Source organism: Halichoeres trimaculatus, unplaced genomic scaffold (assembly GCF_033239565.1).
Source record: "Halichoeres trimaculatus isolate MK-OKI-2021-1 unplaced genomic scaffold, fHalTri1.1 fHalTri1_scaffold_8, whole genome shotgun sequence".
NCBI classification, from domain to species: Eukaryota; Metazoa; Chordata; class Actinopteri; order Labriformes; family Labridae; genus Halichoeres; species Halichoeres trimaculatus.
The window spans coordinates 8,127,469-8,140,890 of NW_027437186.1; the positions used below are offsets into that span (position 1 = coordinate 8,127,469).

At 40.9% G+C, this 13,422-nt stretch overlaps 2 protein-coding genes across 4 annotated transcripts in view; one reads left to right on the forward strand and one right to left on the reverse strand.

Annotated features, from left to right (window-relative positions):
• Positions 1-1,795: 1,795 nt before the first annotated feature.
• LOC141794839 (uncharacterized) lies at positions 1,796-5,131 on the forward strand. Its single transcript, XM_074675385.1, has 4 exons — positions 1,796-1,936; positions 2,113-2,203; positions 3,853-3,954; positions 4,625-5,131. Exons 2-4 carry the CDS (start codon positions 2,155-2,157, stop codon positions 4,708-4,710), a joined length of 237 nt encoding a protein of 78 aa, XP_074531486.1. The 5' UTR covers positions 1,796-1,936; positions 2,113-2,154; the 3' UTR covers positions 4,711-5,131.
• Positions 5,132-8,300: 3,169 nt separating this feature from the next.
• The window catches only part of eml4 (EMAP like 4), a 33,408-nt gene continuing 28,286 nt past the window's right edge, over positions 8,301-13,422 (reverse strand). For 2 of the 3 annotated variants that reach the window (XM_074675365.1, XM_074675364.1), the window contains 5 exons: positions 13,287-13,384; positions 12,366-12,453; positions 12,172-12,270; positions 11,669-11,799; positions 8,301-10,740 (listed from right to left, as the gene is read on the reverse strand). In XM_074675365.1, coding sequence (XP_074531466.1) covers positions 10,285-10,740; positions 11,669-11,799; positions 12,172-12,270; positions 12,366-12,453; positions 13,287-13,384 — 872 coding nt within the window. In that variant the 3' untranslated portion in view covers positions 8,301-10,284. The remainder of the gene's footprint in view (positions 10,741-11,668; positions 11,800-12,171; positions 12,271-12,365; positions 12,454-13,286; positions 13,385-13,422) is intronic. The other variant, XM_074675366.1, reaches the window with a different exon arrangement.

Below are 13,422 nucleotides of genomic sequence, written 5' to 3' on the forward strand. Positions count from 1 at the left end.
CTAGGCATGCTGTGCTTTTCCTCTTCTGCTGTCATGACAGTTTGAACTGTTAATCATTGAGGGAGTTGTTCCTACTCATATGTGAACTTTCTTTTGATTTCTACTCTGAAATAAATTCATTATTCTGGTTAATTTTGTGTTTGTCTTTGTCACTGGTAGAGAGACTCGTCATAAGGTAACTGAAATGTATTCTCCATGTTTGGTTCTGTCTCTGGGAACTGAAAGCCAGACCTGTCCCAGTCTCTGTCCTTCAGGTAAGATTTAAACCAGTTGAGAGCAGTGTCAGAAAGTCCCACTCAGTTCTCTAGTCTGTTAGGTAGTATGTCCTGGACCCAGACCCAGTTTCCTCACCAGAATATAGAGGTGTCCCAGTCCCATATTGATATTGGGGATCGGTCCGACATCAGCAAAAAAACAAGTATCGGTATCGTATCGGAATGCATCTAAAATCTCTGATATAAGCAGTTTCTGTTCCCCATTGGTTTACAATAAACGGGTCAGTTTTTCCTCATACCTACTGTTGCTGACTACTGTTCTCTGTTTGAATAATATCACTTAATCAAGCCTTTTCTAACATGACAGACAAACTACAAAATAAGTAATAAAATTATGCATGTTTAATGCTGATATCGTATCGGATTAATATCTGTATCAGCCAATACTCAATGCTGCAGTATCGGTATTGTATAGGAAGTGAAAATGTCATATCGGGACATCCCTACCAGAATAGTTCACTTTCAGCTTGGAACGAGGTGAGCTACTCCTTCAAAAGCACTTTCAAGGCCTTTTTCTAACCCATTAGTGGACATTTTCCAGCTGCTTGGATGTTTACACTTAATCACAGGGCAAAAAGAGGGAGAATCATGTTTTAAAAACACTACCCCGTTTCATGTTGGTACACTGATTTAATAGTGTTATTGCAATATAGCGTTCACGAAACACCTTCCAAATTTAAAAACTCTTAATAGTTACACATTTTATCCCATATTTGAAAACAAAAACAAAAAAACAAGGGTTGACTTTTATATATAATCATACAAACAGTAAACGCTTGATCTGTTTTCCACATTTTTTGTTGAAGACCCCTGAGAACTAAACCAAGAATTTAGACACAGCAATATGTGACAGTAGGTTTTTCTTAATTTCCACAGATCAGTAAATTAAAGTATCCTTGGCCTTCTTTTTTAATCTGGATTGGCCTGTTGGTGTGTTCACACAGCAGGGGGTTACTGGTATCTGGCATTGCTATTTTGTGGGGCTGCAGGCTGAAAAACCCTGGTCTAACATCTGCCTCCATGGCAGCAGGTACAGGCTCTTAAATTCGAATTTGTGAAGAAAAGTCACTCTTAATGTGGATGGTCTTGTTTGGTTTCTAAGTTGTTGTTTTTTGAAGCATTAGAAATAATTTAAGTCTGTTCATAAATGATAAAATTTCCTGCTGGACTTCAATGAGTCTGTAGCACTTTCAGATGCTTAACATTGTGACATAAGACCTATAGCTGTAGGTTCCTCTTCATGTAAGGGATGGAAAGAGAGATGTCATGTGTGCCACAGACAGGAGGGTCATCTGAGGCTAACCTCTGATGATCCTCCACAGAAAACCCTATGAAGGACACCTGGGCGTTTGGTAAAGTTCAACTTCAGTGTCAAAGTTCAGTAAGATGACCCCGTCATCATTTGTCAACAATCATTTACCAGCCTGACATCACACAGCAGAAACACCAGGGGCTGACTAATGACCTGATTCAGTAGCCAATCAGAGGAAATGCAGGACCACCGTCTGTCATCATGTAGACCTGTGACTCGGCAAAAATACCCACCAATACTCAGGCCTGATGCCGAGCCATGACTCAGCAGAAACACAGGAGACATAATGTGACAAACGGCCTGAGCACAAACTTCAGACAAACAGACATCTTTTATAAACAGACATAAGGTCAGTGCTCTTTGTTTTCAGATAAGTGTGTGTGTGTGTGTGTGTGTGTGTGTGTGTGTGTGTGTGTGTGTGTGTGTGTGTGTGTGTGTGTGTGTGTGTGTGTGTGTGTGTGTGTGTGTGTGTGTGTGTGTGTGTGGAGAGAGTATAAATACTGATAAGCTCTCTGTGGTCTTTAGTTTTTGCAGTGAGTGGAGCGTCAAAGACAGAACGACAGAATCATGAAGGTTTACCTGCTTCTGCTGCTGCTGGTGGTGCCTCTCTGCTCAGGTACAACACTTACACACACACACACACACACACACACACCTTTCATTTGTTTCCAAGAAATAAGGACTTTGGCCAACATACAAGGTTCAGGAAAAGGTCTCTGTGCTCTTTGACGCCTAAGTGGCTGACTGGATGTGTCTGTGAGTAGAGTAAGGGAACCATCAGTGCAGAGGTGCATAAGGGAAGTTGTCATTTTGATGTGTTTCTGCTGAATCAGCTTCACCAACTTAGCAGCTCAGCACTGATCTGGTCATGCATGAGCGTGTAGTATCAAATAGTGAGCATTAACAACTACACTGTAGTTGTATAGCAAAGTATTTATTCATTATTTTGTTTATTTATTTATTTATTTGGTACGCAAGGATGTAGAGCATATTTATAAATTCGAGAATAAGGGCTTGAAAAACCTCAGGGATCTAGTGCCACCTGCTGGATGTTATTATTCCTAAGCCCCATCGACCCACCACCACTCTCTGCACAAATGGAACTTTCCAATTGGGGTAATCCATTTAAAAAGGTTTTTTTTTTCTTTTCTTTTTTTCCTTTTTTTTTCTTTTTGTATTTTTTGAAATAATTTCTCTTCTTTTTGTAGTTTATTATTGTTTTTTTCATTATTATTTCGTTTATTTATTTATTTTCTATTTATTAATTTAATTTAATTTAATTTAATTTAATTTAATTTATGGGGGGGGGGGGTGTTTTGTTTCGTTTTGTGTGTTTTATTTCTAAGACTTCATGTATTTCTAAACCACTTTAAATATATATTTTTTTGAGTCCATGAAGCACTCCTTCCTTCAGAGCTAAGAGCTCTGATTTAAAAATGCGAGCACTGTAACAGATCCAGATGTGTAGCAAGATCAAATTACAATTTATCAGTTATGTTTTAATTTTTTTTATTTTTATTAAGACTTTAAATACAATGTGCTTGTGAAATAAGAGACAACATAAAGGACTCTCTTACTGTGAGCTCACTTTCAGCTCTGGATCTGGACTCTAAGTGCTCGGATAAAGATTACCTGGTTGTTTCATGTCATAAAGTCAGCTCAGGCCCCAGATTGAGGTTTTATCTGTTTTGCTAGCAGTAGTGGACAATAATATATATATATATATATATATATATATATATATATATATATATATATATATATATATATATATATATAAATCAGCTAATTAGTTTTCTCTGTACCGTTCTGTGTGCAGTGTGTCAAAGTGGTCGAGATGTACTTGCACACCTCTCTTACACGTATTAGTTGAGATGAGCCACATTTATTATATTTTGTGATTTTAAAAGACCAAAAGGAAGGGGGAAAAAGTTGAATGTTTCTTGTATGTTGAAGAATTCTTTTGGGATCAGCTAATTCAAAAACAGCCATTGATTGATTGATTGACTGTCCAAAACAAAGATGGCAGCCTCTTTGCTGAACCATCAGCTAACAAGGATTATCATATGTCACTCATCTTTATGAATAAATCATCACAGATTGCCTTTGTTTTTGGACAGATGGGGGAGTCTCTGAAAACATATTGATCTTCTCTGGGTCATAGGACATTAAATGAGAACCTCTGATAACCACAATCTAACAATGTCTAGTTGAATTATTCTCTGTGACACAGGTGTGATCTAACCAGGTGTGTTTTTATTACAGCTAAAAAGCATACCATCCATTGTTACGGTCATGACCACCTGATGCTCACCAACCTGCTGATGGAGTGCACTAGCGACGTCGAACAAGCCTGCTTCACTAAAGGTGAATTTTCTACCTGTTCATGGACCTTGTCTCATTTAATGTGTTAGTGAAAACTCTGGAAACAGCGTGGGTGCTCCACCAATCAGGAGCATTCACCTTGCAGATCCCGCCCCCATAGCTCCTGAATAAATGGAAAGTAAAACTCCAGAGGACATTCCCAAATAACTTAGTTCTCTATCAGGACAAACTGTACTGGGTTACAGTTTTTAACAAACAAAATTTCTCATCCTAGCATGAACAAACTTCGACTTTCCAATTTATCACCCATCGACAATGGGCTTCAAACTCTATGTAAGAGACATCGCAGAGACTACATCCATACAGTATTTTACAGGTCACTGAGAACAGAACAGGGGTCGTTTTCCCCAACCTCCTCTATTCTACTATTCTGTTCATCTTCTTTTTCTGTATATTGCTGACGACAATTAGCTTTAGGCGACCCTGAAATCTCCCCCTGAATTTGTTGTTTTTCTAGATAAATGTAAAATGTACCGTAAACCACTGGAAATAATGACAAACACCTCAGTGTCTTTTCTGTTCACACTTTGTTAAACCTATACTCAAGAGTTATTCATGGGTAAATTTTTTAATTTATTTCTGTAAAGCACTTTTTGGTTATTGTAAAGAGCTATAGAAATAAATATTGATTGACTGATTGATTTTATTGCAGCCAATGGTGAAAAAGGCTGCATTCAGACTCCCTACTGTTCAAAGCCTGAGTGGAACTGCTGCTACACAGACCGCTGCAACCAGTGAGCCAATGACAGCCCAGGAATCCTTGACACAGCCAAAACAAATGTTGTGAAATAAAAATGAGATTGAGATTTCCCAGAATGCCATTTTGTGTTTTCCTTTGTTACGAGTGCAAACAGAGTTCATACGCTCAGTGGTTCTGTTTCTGGACTTTGTATCAAGTCTGAGTATCATGAATAAAGCCAGTACCCCCAGGATTATACAAACACCACAGAAATGATAGGGTACACATTCACAGCTACACGTCAGACAGGCCACATCAGATCAGAGGGAGGTCAGTTCATTCATGTTTGTGTTATATAAGTAAGGTTTTTTTTTTTTTTTCATCAGATAAACCAAACTCCAGTCAACAAACCACTGACGTCAAAAGATCTCTTAGATATTCAGTTTTACCAATCGTGATGTAAAAATGTCACAATAGAAACACAAGACACATTTTAAAGTGGTTTGACTTTTTATTTTTAAGACTTCTTTCATGTTTGATCAGGTTAAAAGTCGGTGTAAAGACAATGATGACTGATTCTAGTGAAAGTTAATGCTGATGTTTGGGGTTTTCATTTCTTTTCTCCTGTCTCCTCTCCTCTCCTTTCTTTCTTTCCTCTCTCTGCAGGAAAAAGAGAAGGTAACAGGTTTCAGTCAGGAAAACACATAAATCACAGACACATTATATTGATTAATTTATAACTTGCTGGAAATAAAATAAACAAGAACTGGTATTTACCTTTTGTTTAGGGAGAAGTGACCTATGGCCCTCCTACCTCCTCCTTTTCTCTTTTTTCCTTCCTGAAAGAAAAAAAATAGCAACAGTAAAACATCAGTGAAGAGATAAAGTCTGTCTGAACTTGTGTTGTTAATCTGCCCATTTAATGAACACTTACCTGTTACAGTGAAAGAATGACACCTTTTATAAACTCCTCCCCTTTTGTTTTCTCTTCTGTTTCTAACCATCTAATGTTCTTCTTTTATTGTTACTCATTTAACAGTGGTTATTTATTTATCTTTCTTAAGTTATTTTTATTTTATTTTATTTTATTTTATTCTATTTTACTTTATTTTATTTTATTTCATTTTAATTTATTTTTATTTTATTTTATTTATATTTTGTTTTTTTATGACTCATTTTTCTTTTCCTTCTTAACAAAAGAAAACGCGCAGAAAAGGCCATAATCTGGAACTGTGATTTGAAAAGTGAGGCCCTACTTTCCTGCCAGCGTGGATCTAGACCAGGGTTTTCCAACTCCTACCCTGGAGGGCTGCAGGTTTTCTTTCCAACCAAAAACTCCACCAGCTGATTTTACTGATCGGTCCTTGCTCTCTGCTTGAAGGTGAGGTAATCAGTGAAGTCAGCTGGTGGAGTTTTTGGTTGGACAGGAAACCTGTAGCCTCTCGGCCCGCCAGGGCAGGAGTTGGAGATCCCTGATCTAGACGTATCTCTGCTCCCGTATACATATTTTCCGCCTTCACCCTCCTCACTCAGACCGATGCCTTCATTGGAGCTTCATTGCTCTTAATTAGCTGTGCCACTCCAAGCGGCAACCTTCAGTCTAAGAATATGAGACAATGCGGAAGTGCTAAAATCTGCTGTTTCTCGAGTGTCTGCTTGAGGCTGGCTCAAAGCAGAAATTAACCTATTTACAGCCTGGTTCAAAAAGCGTCTCCTGTCTGAGTTGCTGATTTTACTACCGGCCTCTTATTGGGGAAGCTTGCGATCTAACATCCTCTAAACGGCCGAATTAGAAAAAAAATCAGCCCCTGTACAGTGGATGTCCATGGTAAAATTATTCCAAGGCCGACCCCAGCGCCTCGCTTGGCTGTGTCCAGGCCAATCCCTGCTCCCTGGACTTGAAGAGCTCCTGCTTACCTGGAGTCCCACATCCGGATCTACACTCCCTCTTGCGCGCTACAAAAACTGCTCCCCCTGGTGGCTGGCTGTAGTGTAGGTCAAAAAATCCGGCTCCCCAGTCATCCCCCAGTCATCAGAGCTGTGGTCAATCTTTTAAAAAATGAATACACCTGGTAGAAATGTTTCTCAAGTCCGATTGTTATGGTGATTTGAAGATATCATTTGGCTGCCTTGTATCCAAGTCCTCTTTTTTTCGGAAAAGTTTTGTTTTCATTAGTTATAAGAGATTAAAAACAAGGTTTTACGTGATGTTTAACGATGATTGACAGCTGCTGTTCTTGTGTATTTTTTTCAAGGATTGTAAAATATGTCAAGAGGTAGAGCCAAGAAGTGATAAGACTCTCAAAAGAAAAAAACAATTATTAATTTTGTCACCCGGCTCCACTCAGACTCTCCCAGAATCCCTCACAGTCTTAACTGCGCAGACTCTGGCTGTACAACTGCTGCCAATGGCTGCGCCTGTGACGGGGGAATTTTGGCTTCAAAACTGTACAAAGGTAAATGGTGGAGCCACGCTGTCCACTCTATAAACAGTCTATGATTAATATGAGCATACACACATTTTTTGGTTGTACGCATGTTTGATGAATGAGGGCCATTAGCTGGAGGAAGATGACTGCGGAAACTGGACTCATCTCACCACAAAGTCTTCTTCCAGTTCCTGGCTGTCCCTCTTGTGCGCTTGGGTGATGCTGGGCTAATCTCTGTCTCTCATTGGTCTGGAGCTTTTTGACAGCTTTGAAGGACCTTTAGCCATGATCTCAAAGTGGGCCATGTACATTGCAGGTTAGGGTTAGGACACTGGACACCAGTTTGGTTGGACCACTTCTGCTGAAGCTCCTGTGATGTCATTCATCTGTTTTCCCTGCACACATGGATCAGGATGCCGCCATTTCTTGCTGAAGAAACTCTTGGATGAACAGATCTCGGTTTGTTTTTCAAGCTGTTGGTTGGTCAGTGTTTCTGCAGAGTGGATCCAACTGCTGAAGCACTGTATCTGCACTTCCTCTCGATTTGGTGGCAGCTGTTCCCTTCCTGGCAAAGAATCTGTATCTTCAGGTGTGTTCGCTGCGTTTAGGTTCCTAGTTATTTCTGGAGAACTTGGTAGAGCTTTTCAGTATGCTGGCTTTATGTTGACATGAAGAAAAGCAGCAAAATTTGTGTCTACATGAAAAGCACGACCTTCATTCATGGATCACTGATGCTAAAATGACTACTAATGACTACTTCTGATGTATTTTTATAAAAAAAAATCAGTTTTAAGTTTTGCATGGCTTTTGTGTGGATTTTTTCATCATTTCGGCTGTGACTTTACTAAAAGAATATGCAGTTGCTGAAGATCAAAGGGTGATTGTTTTTGCAATATTTCACGATTGTATGGTTGTTTTGAAACTTCTTACCACCACTGTACATATCACATGATCTGTGGGTTACATTTATTTCATACTCTTTGAACACATTATCATATCCAGAGCTTGAAAAAGGACAAATATGATTCCTTCAGAGTTAAAAAGCCAAAATATAAAACTTTTCTCGATTTGATTGTTGATTGATGTTTTTCCTTGTCCCTGGATTCCTACATTTTCCAATAATGTGATGGCTGCAGAAAAAAAACTAAACAAACCCCAAAATGAATCAGTTTTGACAACTTTTATTTTTGCATTTTTTTGTTGAAATCTTCAGTACAGTCTGTCGTCTGACAGGAATGCATGAAAGAAGACATGATTGGCTCAAAACAGTCACATGAACATTGTCATCATCATCATCATCATTAATCAGTATCATTGTCTTATCTGAACACTGAGACACTTTAATCCAGAAACTCCTAAAAACCCGACCCCCCTCCCCCCTCCCTGAACATCCAGGAGTGTCCCTGAACTCTGTACAAGCCCTTCAGAGAGACGAGCATAGAAAATACTAATGTTAAAGATTAACAGTATTAAAAAGGCAAAAACATGAATGCCCCCCCACCCCTGATAGGCCCTGCCCCCAGAGTGACATCATCATGACATTCAGAAAACATCTTTTAACAGAAATGGTCCAGAAAACATCATCAGCAGTCATCCAGTGAGTCACTGAAAACCAGTCAATCAGAAGAGAGGATAGCGTGAGTATCCTGCATCCTTATTGGCTGAGAGATGTGAGTGTTGGATATGAAAGGTGGCTTTGAATCTTTACAGTGTAGCTGAGGAGCTGCTGCCCCCTGGTTGTGAACAGAAATATACACACAGATTTCTGCAGTATATACAAACAGAGCTGCAACAGAGAGGTCTCACTCTGATCAATTCTTTCAACTCTAGATTCTGTTTCAGAAAAACACTCGAGTCACAGTTTTCATTCTGGAAGTCAACTTTGTGTTCGCCTTACGTCCCGTTTGCTTCCCAGGTACGTTCTGCTTAACTTCAACTTGTTTACGTCAGTGAAAGGTTTGTTTCAGGACCACACCAGAGCCAACACGTCTGCTCTGATCGACAGCTCACCTTTCTCAGGTGAGGCTCTCTTGAAACAGGTCCTTGATGGGTGTCTCCCAGACCTCACCTGAGATGAAAGCACTGTGGTTGGCTGTCAAAAATTCACCTTGGGACATGAGTTAGATTCCTCCACAGGCTTCTTGTAGCTTACATTTTTTACGTAAAGCCTCTCTGCTATGCACTATAAACTTCATATTCACTGCGTATATCACTTTAAATCCTCTGTTCTCCTGAAGGCCTTCACTGTGAAACATCTCTAAATACAAAAGAGGGGAGATTAACGACCAAAAGTGGCATAAAATAAATTTCCTCAGTGTCGCTGCTTGAGGATTTGACACATCAAATTTGACAACTAATTAAACCAGATTCTTCTGATCAATCATCTTTTGAGATTATAAAACATGCAGAGAGGGAGTTTTTTCTCCCAAAACTGTTGCTGAAATTAAAATACGAATTTATAAAACACACTTAAGACTTCTGAACTCGAGACACTTCCTCTTTTACCTGCTTTGTTCTTATTGGAGGAGAAATGTTTCTGTGAGCTCGTGTTCTCAAAGTGTCTCCTCAGATATGATCAGGCATTCTCACCTGTCCTCTACCCTCTGCTGCTCTGATAAATCATGCAAACCAACCCCTCCATCGCACTGTTAAACTATGACACGTTTGTTTGAACATCTGATGGTTGAAAAAGCGTGGAGCTGAGCAGCCACAGGCTCGAGCCCTGACTCACATTAAAGATTCTCGACTTGTGAGGGCCCTCACCTCCACAAACCTTTAAGTGTGACCACTTAGAGCTCTTGGTTTCATATGTTCACATTTAGTTACCAATTGCCTCCATGAACAGTGTGCTCAATGAGCTGAAAGAAGCTCCCGTTACCATAGAAACACTCAACGGTTACTGGATTACTTTGATACTGAAGCGCACTTAAAGACGGTCTTAAGTGGATTTATGAATGAACATCAGAGAAAGTAAAATCCTCCTCACTAATTAACATCAATACTTCTGTCCTGTCTGTGTGTTCACATTTGATTTTCGATTTCGATCCTTTTGACTCTTGATTAACCGTTACAGCTTCATGCCAAACTGACTCTGCAGACTCAGACAAAATGACCGCAGTTTGTCAAAATGTCTTCACAAGGTATAAAAAGCCTGGTCCTCACAAAGATAGCTGTACCGACATCCAACACACACTGACCCTCTGTCTATGAGGGGGGAGTGAGGGGCGGCAGGCCCTCGTCGCTGGGCGTAGCCGTGTCGTCGCTGGGCTCCAGGCTGTCCTTCAGACTCACTGTGCTGTCTGAGGGCGGAGGAGTGGACTCGGAGTGTGGTGGGGTTAACTCTGTAATGGGTGGGGGGATTTCTGTGGGAGGGGTGGTGCCCCAGGAGGGTTCCTGGGTGCCGTTGGCAGTTGGGAGACTGGCAGGTTCCTGTGGGGGTGTCGCTGGGGCGGGAGGGGGCGGAGTGAAAACAGGTTCTGCCCGATGGGGGGCGGAGTTAGAGAGGAGGCCATCAGGCAGGGAAAGGGACGCCTTCTCCACCAGACGCCACTGCATGATGCTGGTGTCCTTCCCCCCCGTGGAGATCAGGTGACTGTCGTTGTACAGGAAGCTGACATTTGTCACGTGACTGCTGTGGGCGCTGTATTTATGACTGGGAGCCTGCAGACACACATGATACAAGTTATTAACTATTTATCCTCAGGTGAAGGCTCTGTTACTTTTTATAGTTTGAAAAGATCCTTCCTGTCTGATAGACTCCGCTTTGGTGCCTTTTCTCACAAATGTGCCTCCATTAACAGGAGTTATAAACAGGAATTTTCAACTGTATGAAGATTTATTACCAAGAAGCAACAAAGAGATAATCTACTCCACACAAATGTCCTTACTTTCTGGCAACCGTATTTTCTGCACTATAAGGCGCACCTAAGAGCCTTCAATTTTCTCAAAAGCTGACAGTGAGCCGTATAATCAGATGCGCATTATATATGGATCAATATTGATTAATCATGGCTACCACGTTCAGGGGGCGTCACCGGAGTAACGGCAGTAAGAACTGGTAAAGAGGAATTCTGCTAAGTGCTAATGTTAGCTCACAGGCTGGCCCGGGCTTCTTCTCTTGTTATTTGTTAGAGCAATACAGCGCCCCCAAAGGTCTGGCATGTGAAATGATCTCTGGAAACTGTTTTTGTGGACGGCAGACACGGTTTTGTCTTTACAGCGCACGGCACAGATAATAGTAGGATAGGAAAATGTGCGGCTCCGTGTGGATGTAGCCTGAGTTTGACTGACTGTTTTGTTGACATTCCCTTTAGCGCAGCTCTGTCTAGCAGATGCATAACGCAACCCCAGCCACTACTATAGCTTCTATCCTATGCGCCTTATAATGCTGTGCGCCCTATATATGAAAACAGTTTTCATATAGGCCATTCATTGAAGGTGCGCCCTATACTCCTAAGCGCCTTATAGTGTGGAAAATACAGTACATTTAGATTATTTTGCTCTCAGCAAATCTCATGGAGATTATGTGTGTGTGTGTGTGTGTGTGTGTGTCTGTGTGTGTGTGTCTGTGTGTATGTGAGATCTTTACCTTGGGAGTTGAGCATGGGTAGGCAAACAGGTGGACTTTACAGAAGTCGTCAGCCAGAGCGATCACTTTCCTGTTGTGAGATCTGATCAGAGCGTTGATGTCGGTCCCATCTGAACCCTCCGGCCACACACCTAACACACACACACAAACACACACACACACACATGGATATACACAAACAGACACACAGTATGTAAATTGAAAGGCATGCACACACTAAAAGCACCTTGTTTTGTATTTGTCCTGGGAAACAAACATTCATAGAAAGTCCTGTTTGCCTTTAGATAGTTAAACTTGTACAGTTGTTGTATTTGATCCAAGTCTCACTTCTAGACACAGCACAAGCACTGGCATCAGCTTCAGTGGTAATACATTAACCAAAGAATAGGCTTGTTGACTGATAATTGGTTCCAAATGTCTAAGGCACTGGTTCAAGTTCAAATGTATGTTTTTAGAGGTGAGCAGGTGTAAAGATCTGAAGATGTAGCGTGACGTATACTAACCAAACACATGGTACCCCAGCACACAGGTGTAGGTCGCCCAGTCGATGTCTTTACAATCTGAACGGTTTCTGATCAGCTTGCATCCGTTGGGGACATCCCCTGAAAAAAAAACAGTGTTCAGTTACTATGCAACATTCACACACACACACTACATTCACTCAGTAACACAAACAGACAGGGGCTTAAGTACTCACAGTAGAGGATCTCATAGTCTCCAGAGTTAGACATGATGAAATTGTTGTCAGGTGACCAGTCCAGGTGTGTGATGTAGCTGGAATGTCCCTGCAGAGATAATTCAGATTTAAGATCACATTTACACACACAGCCCAGCACACAGCAGCCTCTCAGTAAACACACACTGGGACTTATAAGGTCCTTTTTGACTATAAGTTCCAGGAACTAAGTGGTTCCAGTGGCCTATTGTTGTCTGTGTTTCTCATAAAGACTGTGTGAATCAGGCCATTGACTAATAAAGAAAAGATAGAAGTAACTGCACTACACTTTTAGACCAGTAGAGGGCAGTATGACAACAACAAAAGTCATTCAGTAAGAATGACACCATGAAATGCATCGTGCAGCACCACAGTTAGCCTGTTAGCTAAGAGGACACATATGTTGAATTGACCCTTCTCAAACAGCTTTAGATCATCATTCATTACTTGTCTGATGAGCAGATTTAAACAGACACATTAAAGGAATGTAAACTATGATGCGTTCCTGAGGACTTCTTCTGTGTTTGAGCAGCTGTTGTTAACTGGATATCCACTGACACGTTCAGCTGAAGGTCTCCAGTTTACAGGGTCACTCTTTAAACTGGAACACCAGGAGCTGACAGAGACACATTTACACTATCAGGCTCAGAGAAGACCACTGTTTAGGAGGTACTAAACCAAGTCCATCACAGCTAAGGGTCATGTTATTGTGGACGGAGGTAGGGGGAAATAAAAACGCTTGCTGATCCACGAGTGCCTCTGGTCAAAAAGCACCTAATATGGTCTTCTAAATACAGAGACTAGTTTAGTTTACTAAAACTGTGTATCAAGCTTTCAGGAAACTTTCACTCAGTGGTAAAATTAAAGAATGAATAAAAAAGGAAGAGCAGCAAACAGACTTACTGTGCACTTCCCGTATCGGCTGTACTTCCGTCCTCTGTCAGAGACAGTGTACAGGTAGATGAAGTTATCATGAGATCCAACAGCCAACAGAGAGCCATCTGCAGACACACAAAGATGAGAATTATCATCAGGAAAT